At 39.8% G+C, this 15014-nt stretch overlaps 1 protein-coding gene across 1 annotated transcript; it reads left to right on the forward strand.

Annotated features, from left to right (window-relative positions):
* Nucleotides 1-3436: 3436 nt before the first annotated feature.
* LOC109424044 (uncharacterized) lies at nt 3437-4454 on the forward strand. Its single transcript, XM_019699106.3, is given in 3 exon segments — nt 3437-4091; nt 4162-4267; nt 4332-4454. Coding segments are annotated over 3 exon segments (768 nt in total). The 5' UTR covers nt 3437-3515; the 3' UTR covers nt 4418-4454.
* Nucleotides 4455-15014: the final 10560 nt, after the last annotated feature.

Below are 15014 nucleotides of genomic sequence, written 5' to 3' on the forward strand. Positions count from 1 at the left end.
TACTCTACTCAAGCATTCATTTCTTTGTTTCTATCGTATTGGCCATGAGCTATACTCGACGCAATACATATGTTGGCCATGGGCTTAACCCGACGCAACATTTAAAAACTTGGCAATGAGCTTAAACTCTGCGCAAGGTTTTCATTCCATATTCACACAAATTATTTTTACTGGCAACTTTGCCGTATCCATCTTACCCTCTGCAAAACTGAAAACTTCTAGGTACTCATTTTCAATACACAATTCAGCATGTTTTTGGCTTTGGAAATTCGTGTTTTTTAATGTTTTTGCACCACAAAACACTTGCCAATATCATGGCAGGATCGCCAATGTGATGTCCACTGGTTCAGTGGTACCTAGGATCACCAAAACCGGACAAAATCCACTGGAAAACACTTACAAGATCCTCTCTGTTTTTACGTACACCCTTCTTCGTTCAGGTACTCAACTCAACTGCCTCGCAGTCTGACATACACAAACATCAGGATACCACACGGACCACAGATCATACACCTTCTTCCATTAGGGTGGGGCTAATTTCAAAAAATCTCTCCGATATATGATTTCCCAAGTGGAAAGTGATCTACTAGCCGAAATAAGTGAGCTGTACAAAAATGAGCGATTTCGGTTGATATTTAGGGGTGGCGCAAAGGGTTCAAGTGAAATTTTTGCTAGAACAAACTTTCAAAAAACATTTCAAATTTTATTTTCAAACTTATTTTTTCTAGACTAAATTGGTGATTCTAGAACCCAATTGGACCAAATTTATGCTCAAAATTGCGATATCTCCATTGGTTTCCGAGATATTTGAAAAAAAATGTCATATTTTGGTATCCAACTCAAAAAATACTGAAAAACGAAGAATCTTCCATCGACCAGCATCGACCAGGTGGTCATCAGTCAGTCTTGAGCAGGCCGAGAGCGTCAGCATCAGTAGACATCAGGAAGCGGAAAATGTCGCTGATTTCGAGCTTGTATCAAGGCCAGTCGAAGTCGAAGCTACGCCGGCGGTCAATCAAGACCCGTTGGATGATTTGGACAGCAATAATGATCACCTGGACGATGAAAATTACGGTTACAAAACTGCAGACAAATCTATGGTGGATGAAGGCGCTGCGTTTCCCGGAGATCGATCCATCAAACCAAGGGTATGCCTCCAGTGCGCTACCGCGAAACGATTGGCATGGTTTCGCGTTCGGAACCACGAGGCTACGAAGAAGCAATGGTCAGTCCGGAAAGTGTATTCTGGAAGACAGCGATGGACGAGGAAATCCGTTCCCTGACGGAAAACGATACGTGGGACATCATCACGTTGCCGCAAGAAGGTTGGTTGCAAGTGGGGTTTCAAGCTCAAGGAGGATCAAACTGGCAACGTCGTGCGGTATAAAGCCCGGTTTTTCACAAAACTTCGGATGCGACTAAGACGAGGTCTTCGCCCGTGTGGCCTACTTGCATGGTAAGTTGAATGAAAAGGTCTTTATGAAGCAGCCTCCTGGGTACTAGACCGACAACCCCGCTGGTGTGTTTCACCTCGAGTGGAGTCTGTATGGGCTCGAACAAGCGGCACGGCTCTTTTTTCCATTTAAACTATAGGGGGAGAATCTGCTCAACAGACACCCTAACAGGAAGGTTAGGGTAGTGTGGGGTTAAGACCGTCTGCTACAACAAATGTAAAAGCCAGAACTACTCTCTCCTCGACCAACACATTCCTATGGTCGCCATATTCAAGGTAGCCTGCAGCAACGAACAGCGATGACTCGCTTTGGAGAGTCCATTACGGTAGCATGCTGGCGCTTTGCTAGTTTCCCAAGTGGCCCTCACCACTTTGTCCTCGGAAGGCGGGCAGGGTCAACCCCGCCCGCGCCCAACTGTTTTGCAGACATCAAGAACTGATGCCTACGTGCAACCCGATCTGAATTGTCCGCAAGAAAGGCTGTCACTACTCTTCTGGACCTATCAGATGCACCAGAAGGTTGCTGACAGCAGGGTCTCCACCTGCCCCGGCCCTTGCCGGGGACCCCTTTCCAACCGCGGGCTCGGATCCAACCCAGTAAACCGACGACACGACAGCAACGCCACCAGGACTTCCTCTCCACGGTCACTGAATCGCTGTAAGGATCGATTTCGACCGTAGGGCATCGGTATGACCTACGAAGCCGTCTTCGAACCCCTGGACCACCTCTTGTATCGCATCTGAACTAGCCATTCTCCGAGTCCACGCGCCACCTCCTCTGTAGCTCCCATACGTTATGGGTGATAGCCGTTGAACCGGCGTTCCAGTCAAACTCATTTCTACACATACATCCTCTTTACAAGATTGCCCGGAGTTGTGTCCTTTCCGCATTTGGCAAGCATGCTATAACGCATTGTGCGAAAACGCGGGCACACGAACAAAGCATGTTCCACCGTTTCCTCTAAACCGGCACAAACAGGGTATTCGTGAGAATCCGCATGCCCGAAACGGTGTAGATACTGTCGGAAGCAGCCATGCCCTGAAAGAACCGGTGTCAGGTGGAATGTTACTTCCCCATGGCGCCCATTATCTACTCTCGGTATCAACCTATGGGTCCACATTCCTTTGGTGGAACTGTCCCACGTGCGCTGTCATTTGACCACAGAGGCCATCCTGGCAGTCCTACGTATGCCTCTTGTGCCACGCATTTCAAATCACGCCGTGTTCTCCCTGATAAGGATGCAGATAGGCACCATACCAGTGATGACGCAGAGCTCGTCGTGTGACACGGTATGGTACGCGCTCGCCACCCTCAGACACACAGCCTGTAAGTAGTTTCCAGCATATGACGGTAGCATTCAGTTAATCGGATATCTTTGATTCAGTACTTAGCGCAGTACCCCACGCTGGGCCGCCATACCTTAGTATGGACGTAGTGACACTAGCCAGAAGTTTGCGCTTCTGGAACGGGTCTGGAACAAAGCGATCGACGATGTGTTCAAGCAAACTGTATTCGTGCAGTCATCAGCCGATTTGTGTCTCTACGTTCGGATAAGGAATGGCCAACAATCGTTCACAACAGATTATAAAAATTGAATGTACATCGGGTTTCTTTCCATAAAACATCAGAATTCAAGTTATATTTTCATTTGCAGAAGGTTTCAAAATATTCTATCGGGGAAATTTTGATTTTTCCCTCTTTTTGACTGTTTTTCATACAAATTTGCTTGAAATCCTCATTTTCGGTCAATTTCACCGATAGAATATTTTGAAACCTTCTGCAAATGAAAATATAGCTTGAATACTGATGTTTTATGGAAAGAAACCCGATGTACATTCAATTTTTTTTAATCTGCTGGTTCAGACATAGCGTGAGTTGCTTTTTGTACTTATTCCGCTTTTGCACAAAACCGCCCATATGAGTATTAATCGGGAAGCAATGCACAATGACTAATCAAGTTCGATTGACTAGACACACTCTTCAAACCATTCAGTTGTTCTTATCACTTCGACAGGGACAGTTCTGCACAGAAGAGCCAGCAGCGCTAGAGTAGCCACAGCCATGAAACGCACTTTCAACGATTACGAACCTACAATCTGCTACAACAAAGCACCTGCGTCGGTGGTGTCTCCGGAATGGTGCCAAACCCGGCGGTCCTCGGCCTTGGCTGGCTCCCTGGTGCAAGAGCTGATAGTACCGAAAAAATCCGGCCGAGCATGGAAACTGCTGGCCGGTGACCTGTGCCGAGTCACCCTCAACGAAGGTTCCCAGGTGGGAGATATGAACTTCTGGAATCTGCACAACCCAAAGGAACGCTTCTACTCGGGAAAAACACGACAACTGCACGCATCGCACCTGAAGACATATGACCGGCTGTGGAGCAGTTTTCCGTACTTGCGTCCGATGGCAACCTTTGTGACGGATTCGCTCGCTGATTACGGCATCGATAAGGACGGTGGAGCGCTGCATGACGTGATTGGGACGCGCTGTGACGACTACACGTACTAGCTGATAACGGGAAGGGATCGCGTTGGGAGTTGCCACAGTTACCTCACGGAAGCTGTCAAGGAATTTGGCTTGTTGGAGTCGGATGTGCACGATGTGTGGAATATCTTTATGTGCACGGGATTTACTAGGGTTAGATAGTGCTGCTGTGACATCATAGTATGTTCACAAGTATAATTTGTGAAAGATTTGTATTTTTCAGGATACTCAACAATATTTCTGCAAGCCAAGTCCCGCCAGGATGGGAGATTTTATTGAATTCATTGCCGACATGGACTTGTTGGTTGCACTGAGTGCCTGCCCTCAAGGTATTACATTCTGTCGTAGCTTAAATATTAATCCATGTTTCATTGTATGGTATTCTTTTTCCAGGTGATGTTTCCTTAGTCGTTGGACAGGAAGTTCCGGATGAGAAATGCTTTCCATTGAAAGTAGAGGTGTATCGCCCTTGCAAGTGATAGTCGAAATATATCAAGTTACAGGCTTAAAGTTTCATGTTGAGCAAATTTTCTTCTTCTTGACGTAACCTTCCAACAGGGAAAAAACCTGTTTTACAACTACTCTGTGCCCAAGGAAGTCAAGGCAATTTCCGTTGCGAAAAATTCCTGGACCGGCTGGGAATTGAATCCGTCGCCCCCAGTAAGCCGGTGGTCTCCCATTTCTAGAGTGGACTTGCCTAGGCATTGTCATCGACCACCGCGGATGCGTATAATAGCTACAGAAGAAGACCTCGTTTATTTTGCCGACCTCGAAGCTCTCATAGGTAGTAGACACAAACTCCTGGACGGGTATCTACTCGTCGGCCCATATTACCACAATTTGTCCGGATCTATCCCATTGGCGTATCTAGGATTTCTTCCTAGGGGGTGCCTAGGGGGTGCCAGTTTCAGTGGCTTCTAGGTTATTTTGCTTTTTTTTTTGTAAAAGGAAGTATTTTTTTTTATCTGTATTAACGAGATTTTTAGCCCTAGGCTAGTTCATCTCGGGACCCACGCTTTACTTCCCTTCCTAAGGAAGAACTCACATTTTGCGAGTTTGTCGGGAGTGGGATTCGATCCCAGGTCCTCGGCGTGATTTGTAAAAGGAAGTACCGATCCACCCTCAATTTCTTAGTATAATGATATACTGCGTCGCGGAAAAAAATAGATCGTAAACTTAAACGCGCTATATTTTAAAGAACTGTTTTTTTTTTTTGAAAATCCAAATCGTTGTACTGATGTGAGGTTTGGAAACTTGATTGCGTATAATAGGTACATGGAATTTGTATTTTAGAAATTGTTTTGCAATTTATTTCAACTAAGACTTCTTTTGATTGATTGATTGATTTGTCTTTATTAAAGAGACTTTCAGCCCTTGGCTTCGTCTCTAGACTTCTTTTGCAAATCTCTCAGAAATTCCTTTGGATTTGGCAAATTTCTTCGGAAATAACTTTGGATCCCCTTCGAAAAAATCTTTAAGAATTTATTTGATAATATGTTTAGAAATTGACACTAAACACCTTTCACGCATCTTTTGAAAATTTTATCGGCAATAACTTTGAAAATTTATTGGAAAATTCTTTTATAAATCGCTCCAATAATTGTAATAAAAATTCTTTAGAAAATTTCTTTTAGATTTCTTCTGTAATTATTTAAGGAATTCCTGCAGCAGATAGTTTTGGAATACCTTCGGCAATCCCGATATTACTTGCATTATTTGAAAAAAATAAATCTTTAATGGTTCTTCAAAAATTCTGTCACGGTGATACTACGGCAATTACTTTTGGAATTCTTTCAAAATTTTATTCAGGAACTCCTTTGATGATTTCGGAAAATTCTTTGAGGATTTCTACGAAATTTTTTTGTGAATGTTTGTGTTATTTTTTAAAGAATATATTTCGGCAATTTATTTTGTGATTGCATTCAGCCAATTAAAAAAAAGCCTTGATGTTTTCTTTAGGAATTCCACCGGTAATGAATTCCTTTGCAACTACTTTGAACGATTTTTTTTTTATCTATAGATGTTTAGCCCATTCTTTTTAATTGTTGTGGTAGTTTCATTGGAATTTTATTTATTTATTTTCTGTAGTTTTTTTTTATAATTTCAATAGCTATTCTTCTGAAATTATTTTAGCAATTTTTTCCAGTTGTTTTGCAAATTTCTCAGGCAATTTCATCGTGATTACTTTTGCAATTCTTTATGATTTAATGCTAGTTCTATCTATTGCTTCCGAAAATTGCTGAATTGAAAAATCAGAAATTCTAAACTGGGCTTGCTTGAAGAAAATCCTATGAAATTCACGGAAAACTTCCGACAAATTCCAAAAGAAATTACTGGAAAAATTTCCATCAAAATTACCTTAGAACTTTCGAAGTTGTGGAGTGGACCTGGTGTGATGGTAAGATCATTTGACTATCACGCCGTGGACCTGGGATCGAATCCCACTCCCGACAAACTTACAAAACAATGTGAGTTCTTCCTTCGGAAGGGAAGTAAAGCATGGGTCCCGAGATGAACTCGTGTTCGAACAACGTACAAAAATCAATGCGATCAGTCGGACATTGTCCTGTAGATGGGCTAGATCACGCCCGAAACCGGCAATTTTAATCTTTTCTTGATGATTGTAAGAACGATAAGTGTTATGTCTTGTCCCATGTCGCGTCTCGTCTCTGTGCTTCTAATTAATTATAAGTTTTTCCCGTACATCCCTAAACGATTTCACTAGAGATTTTTCCAGTAATACCTCCTGGAATTTCTCAGGAAATTCCAACTATTCCCGAAATTCGTTTAGGGAATTCTGTAGAGATTTATGTTGGAATTTCTTCAGCTGGAATTCCTTGAAGAGGAGTTCCAGGAGTAATATCATGATTAATTGCTAGAGCAATCCATGAATAAAAACTCTAGAGGATCTCCGGGATGAGTCCTTAGAAAAATCCCTGGAAGAATCAAAAACATTTCTGAAAGTATCCAAGGAAAATTGCCTAAAAGAATCCCAGCAAGAATACCAGAAGAAATCCCTAGAGGGGTTCCTGCAGGTATCACAATAAGAATTTCTGGAGGAGACCTAGGAAGCATTGCTGACACATTAGAGGCAGCAGTAATCGCTTATGGAATCCCAGGAGGAGTTCCTGGATGAAAGTCAAGAGGGGTTCCTGGAGGAATCCAATGATAAATATTTGGAGAAATCCCAGGAAAAAATCCTTTAAGATTTCCAGGAAGAAACACTGAAGGCAATGCTCCTATGAAAATTGCCTTGAATAATCTCAGCAAGGTTTTGGAGGAATCCCTGGAGAAATTCTCTGAAGAATCCCCAGAAGAATTCCGTGAGGTATTTCAGTAAGTATTTCAGGAGGAGTCCTTGGAGGAATTGCTGGAAAAACCACAGCAGGAATATCTTGAGAAATCCAGCTGAAATTCCTGGAGGAAGAGCATGAGAAACTTATGAGAGAATCCTTGGTTAAAAATTCCTGGAGGAATCACCGGAAAGCTTCTGAAGAAATCACAGGAAAAATCTCAAGAGGTATTATTTGCAGGATTCTGGGATGTATCATTGTAGAAATCTCAGCATAAATCCTAGGAGTAATTGCTGGAGGAAACTACACAGGAAATGCCTGGGAGAATCCAAACAAAAAATCCTTGGAATACCTAGAGAAGTCCCTGCAAGAACCGATAAAAGTCGCCAGTTCGCATCGTACTCTTGTGCTGTGCGGACGTAAGCTCTCTCTGCTGCAGGAAGTTTTACTACCTAAAGCAATTCAACAGTACTTCTCAGTACTACCCACAATAGCACTTTTCAGCGCTAAATTTATACCTACTGATTCCTTTTCGATCCTTGCCTGGACCCGTGCCTTCGATTATTCGTTGGACCCGTTTACGGAAGTCAAATTCCGTGAAACGGTGGTAATCCTACTTGGACACCGATTAGGGAAAAAACCTCCTGGAAGGTCGCTTCAAATTAAATCATGGTTGCATCATCGAACAAAAGGAAGGGTGAATCCTTGAATTCACCGCTTCCTTCCAAAAAAGTCGGTTTCAAAACTGTCGCTAAACGCGGCAAAGTTAGAAGGAAAGGAGAACTTTCAGCTTCTCCGCTTCCTTCTACAAAAACAATTGTTTCGGATGAAAATTTCGTTGAAATGAGTACCCAAGTAACAATTTCAATTCCTTTTTGATTTGATTATTTTTATGGAAGCTTTATCACAGCATGACCAAGTCATGAAACATTTATAGTTGTTTTTATCAAGAGAAAACAATCTTCGTTCGTTTGCGGTTTTTAAGTTGTCTTCAAGTTAATTTTGAAATTTGCGCATAAAACAACTGAATTTACAAGAGCATTAAATCTTATAATAAGTTTTAAGGCGTATTTGAAGTTATTTTCAACACATAACATCAACATATTTTATTAAAAGTTTATGCTTCGTTTATTCAAGTGCATTTCATCTGGCCAATCCTCCTTTAAAAACTTCTTGAAGCCTTCTATTCTTGAGCTAGAGCCATTACTCTGGAACAAGAACTAAGCGAAATAATGATAAAACAACGAACTAATTTTCAATCCAAATAATGAATGTAACAAATTGGTTGAAAAACCGCGTTCTCATGCAAATATAAACACATAAACATGTTTGCTCACTGATAATTTAGCCATTCTTGTGCTAAAAAGTAATCATGTCAACGAAATAATGATTTTACGGCCAATCAAAAATGCGAGTAGCTGGCTGCTGTCGTCCTGCCTTCAACCAGTTTCTCACACAGGCCATAGCTATGCGAATCGGAAATGAAATGGGTACTTACTGTGACTCTGCTCAAGCTTATGCCAAATAGTGTAATTGTAGTAAGTTGCACTTCATTATTAATAGCAAAAATACAGGGAAACAAAATAGAATTGGCACATCTTGACGCGAAACACCGCGAAATGTACCGAGACAACTTTCTAGCATCGAAAACGTAAACAAACAATTGTCAAAGGCTGTTACTCTTGTATAAAACGAATAAGTTTCATTTAAGGCGAACAAATCTGCCTTAAGATCATAACTAGTAAAAACAATCTTCAATAAAGGCTGTAGCGTTCATGCAAGGTGACTTGGTTCCATCATTGTTTTGAGGGGGTTTGGATTGAAGGTAATAACAATTGATGGCGGCTGCATGAGTTTTGTTCGCTTGGAACGGCAGCCATGCTTAGAAAGAATTGAAAAAGTGGCGTAGCCTTTTGTTTTTAAAGGAAATTTATGTCTTCGTATATTAATGATTGATATTATTTTTGAGGCGCTTTGTAATTTTCGTATGTTTTGGGTGGCATATCAACGAAAAAGTGGGTATGGCACGGAAAATTTCGATTCCCTGTCATCAGTGATCTGTCAGGCAATTTAAATGATTTATCCATTTCAATTTGATGAAAATTAATTCGCAGTTCAATTAATATTTCATCCATGAAACAAAACTTGTTTGCATCTGCATAATGCTTAGGTAAAAGATTTCATTTATTATGCACTGTTGACACTTTTGAGAAAGACAGCTAAAAGAACAACATGCCTCAAGATATTCTTGTTAAAGTTTAATGAAGTTCTTATAATCAATCATCAGCGCATGTACATAAATACAACTAGTTTCAAAGCAGTCTTCAAAAGCAGCTTTGAAGATCTCCTGAAGAGTGGGCCAGATTAGTCTTATGGATGTTTTATACCTATTTTATCTGAGATTTGCAGAACAAAGAGCTTTATTGCTAAGTTTTATGATTCTATCTTCGAAATTACTTCAGGATTGCCACAAAAGTAAAATTGTTACTTGGGTAATCCTTATGAAACGCTGAACAATTTTTCGGAACAGCAAATTGAGGATGCCTCTAGCCCAGGTACTTCAATTTCTGCTAAAAAACAACGGGTGCCGCCAATCGTGGTCAGCGTCTGTGAATTTGCTGGTTTTAGGCAGGAGATCTTGAACTCCATAAGGGGGATCAAGGTTTCCTTCCAAATTGCCAGAAAAGGAGACTGCCGCGTATTGCCGGAAACCCTGAAAGATCGGGATCTTCTTCTCAAGTACCTTACTGAGAAGAAGCATAAATTTTTCACATACGACGACAGGTCTGCACGCTTGTTCAAAGTCGTATTAAAAGGTCTCTCTAGTGATGACAAATCACCTGATGAGATCAAAACTGAACTCAACTTATTACTTGGATTCACTCCAGTCCAAGTAATAAAAATGAAAAAGAGAACCCGCTCTGAGAATCCTCGGCAGGGTATCTCTCAAGAATTTTATTTAGTTCACTTCAACAAAAGTGATCTAAATAACTTGAAATATTTGGAAAAGGCGAAGAAAATGTTTCTTGTCCAAGTGACATGGGAACATTTTCGTAAGCCTGGGGGAAATTTCCAGAACCCAACTCAGTGCCGTCAGTGCCAAGGTTGGGGGCACGGAACGAAACATTGCCACATGGATGCTAAATGCATGATTTGTGGAGGTTCTTCTCACGCCAAGGACAACTGTCCGGTAAGGGAAGATACCAAAAAGTTTAAATGTACGAATTGCGGTGGCAACCATAAGTCAAACTTTTGGGATTGCCCTATCCGCAAAAAAGTTGTCGAATCACGTGCCCGGCAGATGAATGGGAACGCTAGTCGTACCCGAAACTCTGCAGGTAGAATTTCTAACAACACAAATTCTTCCATCAACGATCGGTTGAATAATTTTCATACCGCTCGTACCTATTCGCCGGAGGTAGTTAACCACCAAACAAACCTTCGAGCGAATAATCTACCCTCCAGCAGTGGAGTGAGTAATATTTCTAATTTTGTTCAAACGAATCGAGCTACCTATGCCCATGTGGCTGCGGGTAAACAAAATTCAAATAATTCCTATCACCAAACATCAAATACGGAAAATGCACGTGATTCAGGCATGTCTGCTTCCGATTTTGACTTTTTATCTGAACAATTGCAACAAATGATTGATGCAATGTTCAAAACTCAAACTATGGCTGAAGCAGTCCAAGTTGGAGTTAAATTTACAAATAAAATAGTAATTGGATTACGTTTTGGTAATGGATCCAAATAAATTTTTGAACATTTTAAATTGGAATGCTCGTTCTCTAAATGGTAAAGAGGATGAGCTATTCCATTTTTTAACAGTTAATAATGTGCATATTGCAGTTATTACTGAAACTTATCTAAAACCTGGGTCTTCAATCAAACGAAACCCAAACTATTATATTTATAGAAATGATCGCCTAGATGGAGCATGTGGTGGAGTTGCTATCATCGTCGACAGGCGCATCAAGCACCAAATTTTTTCATCATTCGAAACCAAAGTTTTTGAAACTTTGGGTGTTTCTGTTGAAACAAATTTTGGTAAACATACTTTCATTGCGGCCTACTTGCCTTTTCAATGCACTGGCCAGCAAATAGATTTTCTTAAATCTGATTTGCGAAAATTAACTCGCAACAGGTCCAAATTTTTCATAATTGGTGATTTTAATGCAAAACACCGCTCGTGGAATAATCTTCAGTCCAATTCAAACGGCAGGATTTTATTTGATCAGTGCTCTTCAGGATATTTTTCTATTCTATATCCCGATAGCCCCACTTGTTTTTCTTCTGCTAGAAATCCCTCAACAATTGATTTGGTCTTAACTGACTCAAGTCAGCATTGTAGCCAATTGATTACTCATGCTGACTTTGATTCTGATCATCTTCCTGTAACATTTCAAATTTCCCATGAAGCGATTTTTAATCCCATCAGCTCTACTTTCAATTATCACAGAGCTGACTGGGATACATATAAAACATACATCGATAGCCATTTAGATGTTAATGTTTCATTGGAAACACATTTTGATATTGACAATGCCCTCGAAACTTTGACTAGTACTATAGTCGAAGCTAGAAACGCATCAATACCAAAGTGTGAAGTCAAATTCGACTCAGTTATTATTGACGACGATCTGAAACTTCTGATCCGTCTTAAAAACGTGAGAAGAAGACAATTCCAACGAACTCGAGATCCTGCTTTGAAAGTAATCTGGCAGGATCTTCAGAAGGAAATTAAAAAACGTTTCACCGAATTGAGAAACAAAAATTTTGCAAATAAAGTTTCTCAATTAAACCCCGGCTCTAAGCCGTTTTGGAAATTGACAAAAATTTTGAAAAAACCTCAGAAGCCTATTCCTGCGCTGAAAGAGGATAACAAAATATTATTAACTAATTCTGAAAAAGCACAAAAACTTGCCAAACAGTTTGAAAGTGCGCATAATTTCAGTATAGGTCTCACTAGTCCAATAGAACATCAGGTTGCCCGCGAATTCGAAAACATTCTCAATCATGAGAACATTTTCGACAATTCATTGGGCACTGATTTGGACGAAGTGAGATCTATTATGAAGAAGTTTAAGAATATGAAAGCTCCGGGTGATGACGGAATTTTCTATATTCTCATCAAAAAACTTCCAGAAAGTTGCTTATCATTTTTGGTTAATATATTTAACAAATGTTTTCAGTTAGCATATTTTCCTGAAAAATGGAAAAATGCTAAAGTTGTTCCAATTTTGAAGCCTGACAAAAATCCTGCCGAAGCTTCTAGTTATCGTCCAATTAGCTTACTGTCATCTATCAGTAAACTTTTTGAAAAACTTATTTTAAATAGAATGATGATTCATATCGATGAAAATTCTATTTTTGCCAATGAGCAGTTCGGATTCCGCCATGGTCATTCGACTACTCATCAACTTTTACGGGTAACGAATTTCATTCGTTCCAATAAATCTGAAGGTTACTCCACTGGTGTAGCACTTCTTGACATAGAAAAAGCATTCGATAGTGTTTGGCACGAAGGCTTGATCGTAAAATTGAAACATTTTAATTTTCCACTATACATTATTAAAATTATTCAAAACTATTTATCGGATCGAACACTTCAGGTAAATTATCAAAATTCCAAGTCAGATAGATTACCTGTAAGAGCTGGTGTTCCACAAGGCAGCATACTGGGACCAGTCTTATACAATATTTTTACCTCCGACTTACCTGATTTGCCACAGGGATGTCAAAAATCATTATTTGCAGATGACACAGGAATCTCAGCCAAGGGGCGAAGTTTGCGTGTCATTTGTAGTAGATTGCAAAAAAGTTTAGATATTTTTTCTTCTTATTTGCACAAATGGAAGATTTCTCCAAATGCTTCCAAAACTCAACTTATCATATTCCCACATAAGCCAAGAGCTCTTTATTTGAAACCCTCAAGTAGACATGTTGTCACTATGAGGGGAACTCCAATAAATTGGTCGGAAGAAGTTAAGTATCTAGGGCTCTTACTAGATAAAAACTTAACTTTTAAAAACCACATAGAAAGTATTCAAACTAAGTGCAATAAATACATTAAGTGTTTATACCCACTTATTAATAGAAAATCAAAACTTTGTCGCAAAAACAAATTTTTGATTTATAAACAAATTTTCAGACCGGCCATGTTGTACGCTGTCCCAATATGGTCGAGCTGTTGCAATACCAGAAAGAAGCAACTTCAGAGGAATCAAAATAAAATTTTGAAAATGATTCTGAAGTTGCCTCCCTGGTATAGCACTAATGAGTTGCATCAAATTTCTAATATTGAAACATTGGAACAGATGTCAACTAAAATCATTGCCAACTTTCGTCAAAAATCGTTGCAGTCTTCTATTGCTACGATTAGCTCTTTGTATAATTAGTTTAAGGTGGGTTAGGGTTAGGATAAGTTGAAATGTATTTCTGACACGCAGGTGAAAAATAAAGCCTGCAAAAAATCTTAACTGCTACAGCAAATGAAATGTAATATGTTATTAATTAGTATTGATAATAGCTTAAATTTATTTCACCAAATTAGGATGATAGTGTGTTATAATACACAGAACACCTAGATTAAGTTGAAGAATGTAAAAATTGATTGAGATACTAATAAACATTATTAAAAAAAAAAAAAAAAAAAAAAAAAAAAAAAACCGATAAAAGTATTTTGAAAGAATTTATAACGAAGGCCCTGATTGAATCGCAGAAGGAATTTTTAAAGGAATCTCAGGAAGATTTTCCGGAAAAATTTCAATTACAATGCTAGGATAAATTCGTATAGGGATCACTAGAAGAATTTCTGGACGTATTCTAGTAAGAATTTATGGAGGAATTGCAGGAAGAACCGCAGGAAAATTGTTTGAGGCATCCTTGAAGGAAGGCCAAAGGAGTTTATGCAGGAATTTCTGGAGTAATCTTTGGATAAAATCTCTGAAGGAATTCCTGGATGAGTGCTTGGAGAAATCCGTGGTAGAACAATCAAAGAAATTTCCGCAAGAATTCCAGGAAGTTTGCCTGGAAAGATCCCGGCAAAAAAAAAACAGGAGAAAGCTCTAGAAGAATCCGTAGCATAATTTCTAAAGTTCCACAGTTAGAATTTCTGGAGGAAGAATAGCTGGAATAACCGCAGGAATAGCTTGAGGAATCCCAGCTGGAATATCTGGAGGAATTCTTAGAATCAGGAATACCGGGGGTATCCTAAAAGTAGTTCCCCTAAAATGCCTGGAGGATGCCTGGAAATCTCAGGAGGATTTCCCGAAAGTATTGCAGCAAGTAAGTATGCCAGGAGAATTCCCTAGAAGTATTTCTGAAGGAGTTCTAATGGGAATTGCTTGAAAAATTCCAGCTGGAATTCATGGAGGAAGGGCAATAGAACTTCATGGAGAGAGTATTTCTGGAATTTGGAATTTCTGGAAGAAACTCTGGAGGAAGTCCTGGATAAATCCTTGAAGAAATATCTGGAAGAATCACCGAAGGGATTTTTAGAAAAATCCAAGGGAGATTTTCCGGAAGAATTTCTGGAACTTCCTTAGTAGAATACCTGAAGGTACCATTGAGAATTTCTGGAGGAGTTCTAAGAGAAATTTCTGCAAGAATCGCAGCAGGAGTTGCTTGAGGAATCCTAGCCACAATTCCCGGAGGAAGGCCAATATAGGCTCCTGGAGGAATTCCATGAGAAATTTCTGGAAGAATATCTGAATAAAATCTCTGAAGGAATTTCTGAAAGAATCACCGGAGAAACTTCTGAAAGGATCCCAGGAAGATTGTC

This window comes from Aedes albopictus, chromosome 3 (assembly GCF_035046485.1).
Source record: "Aedes albopictus strain Foshan chromosome 3, AalbF5, whole genome shotgun sequence".
Classification (NCBI taxonomy): Eukaryota; Metazoa; Arthropoda; class Insecta; order Diptera; family Culicidae; genus Aedes; species Aedes albopictus.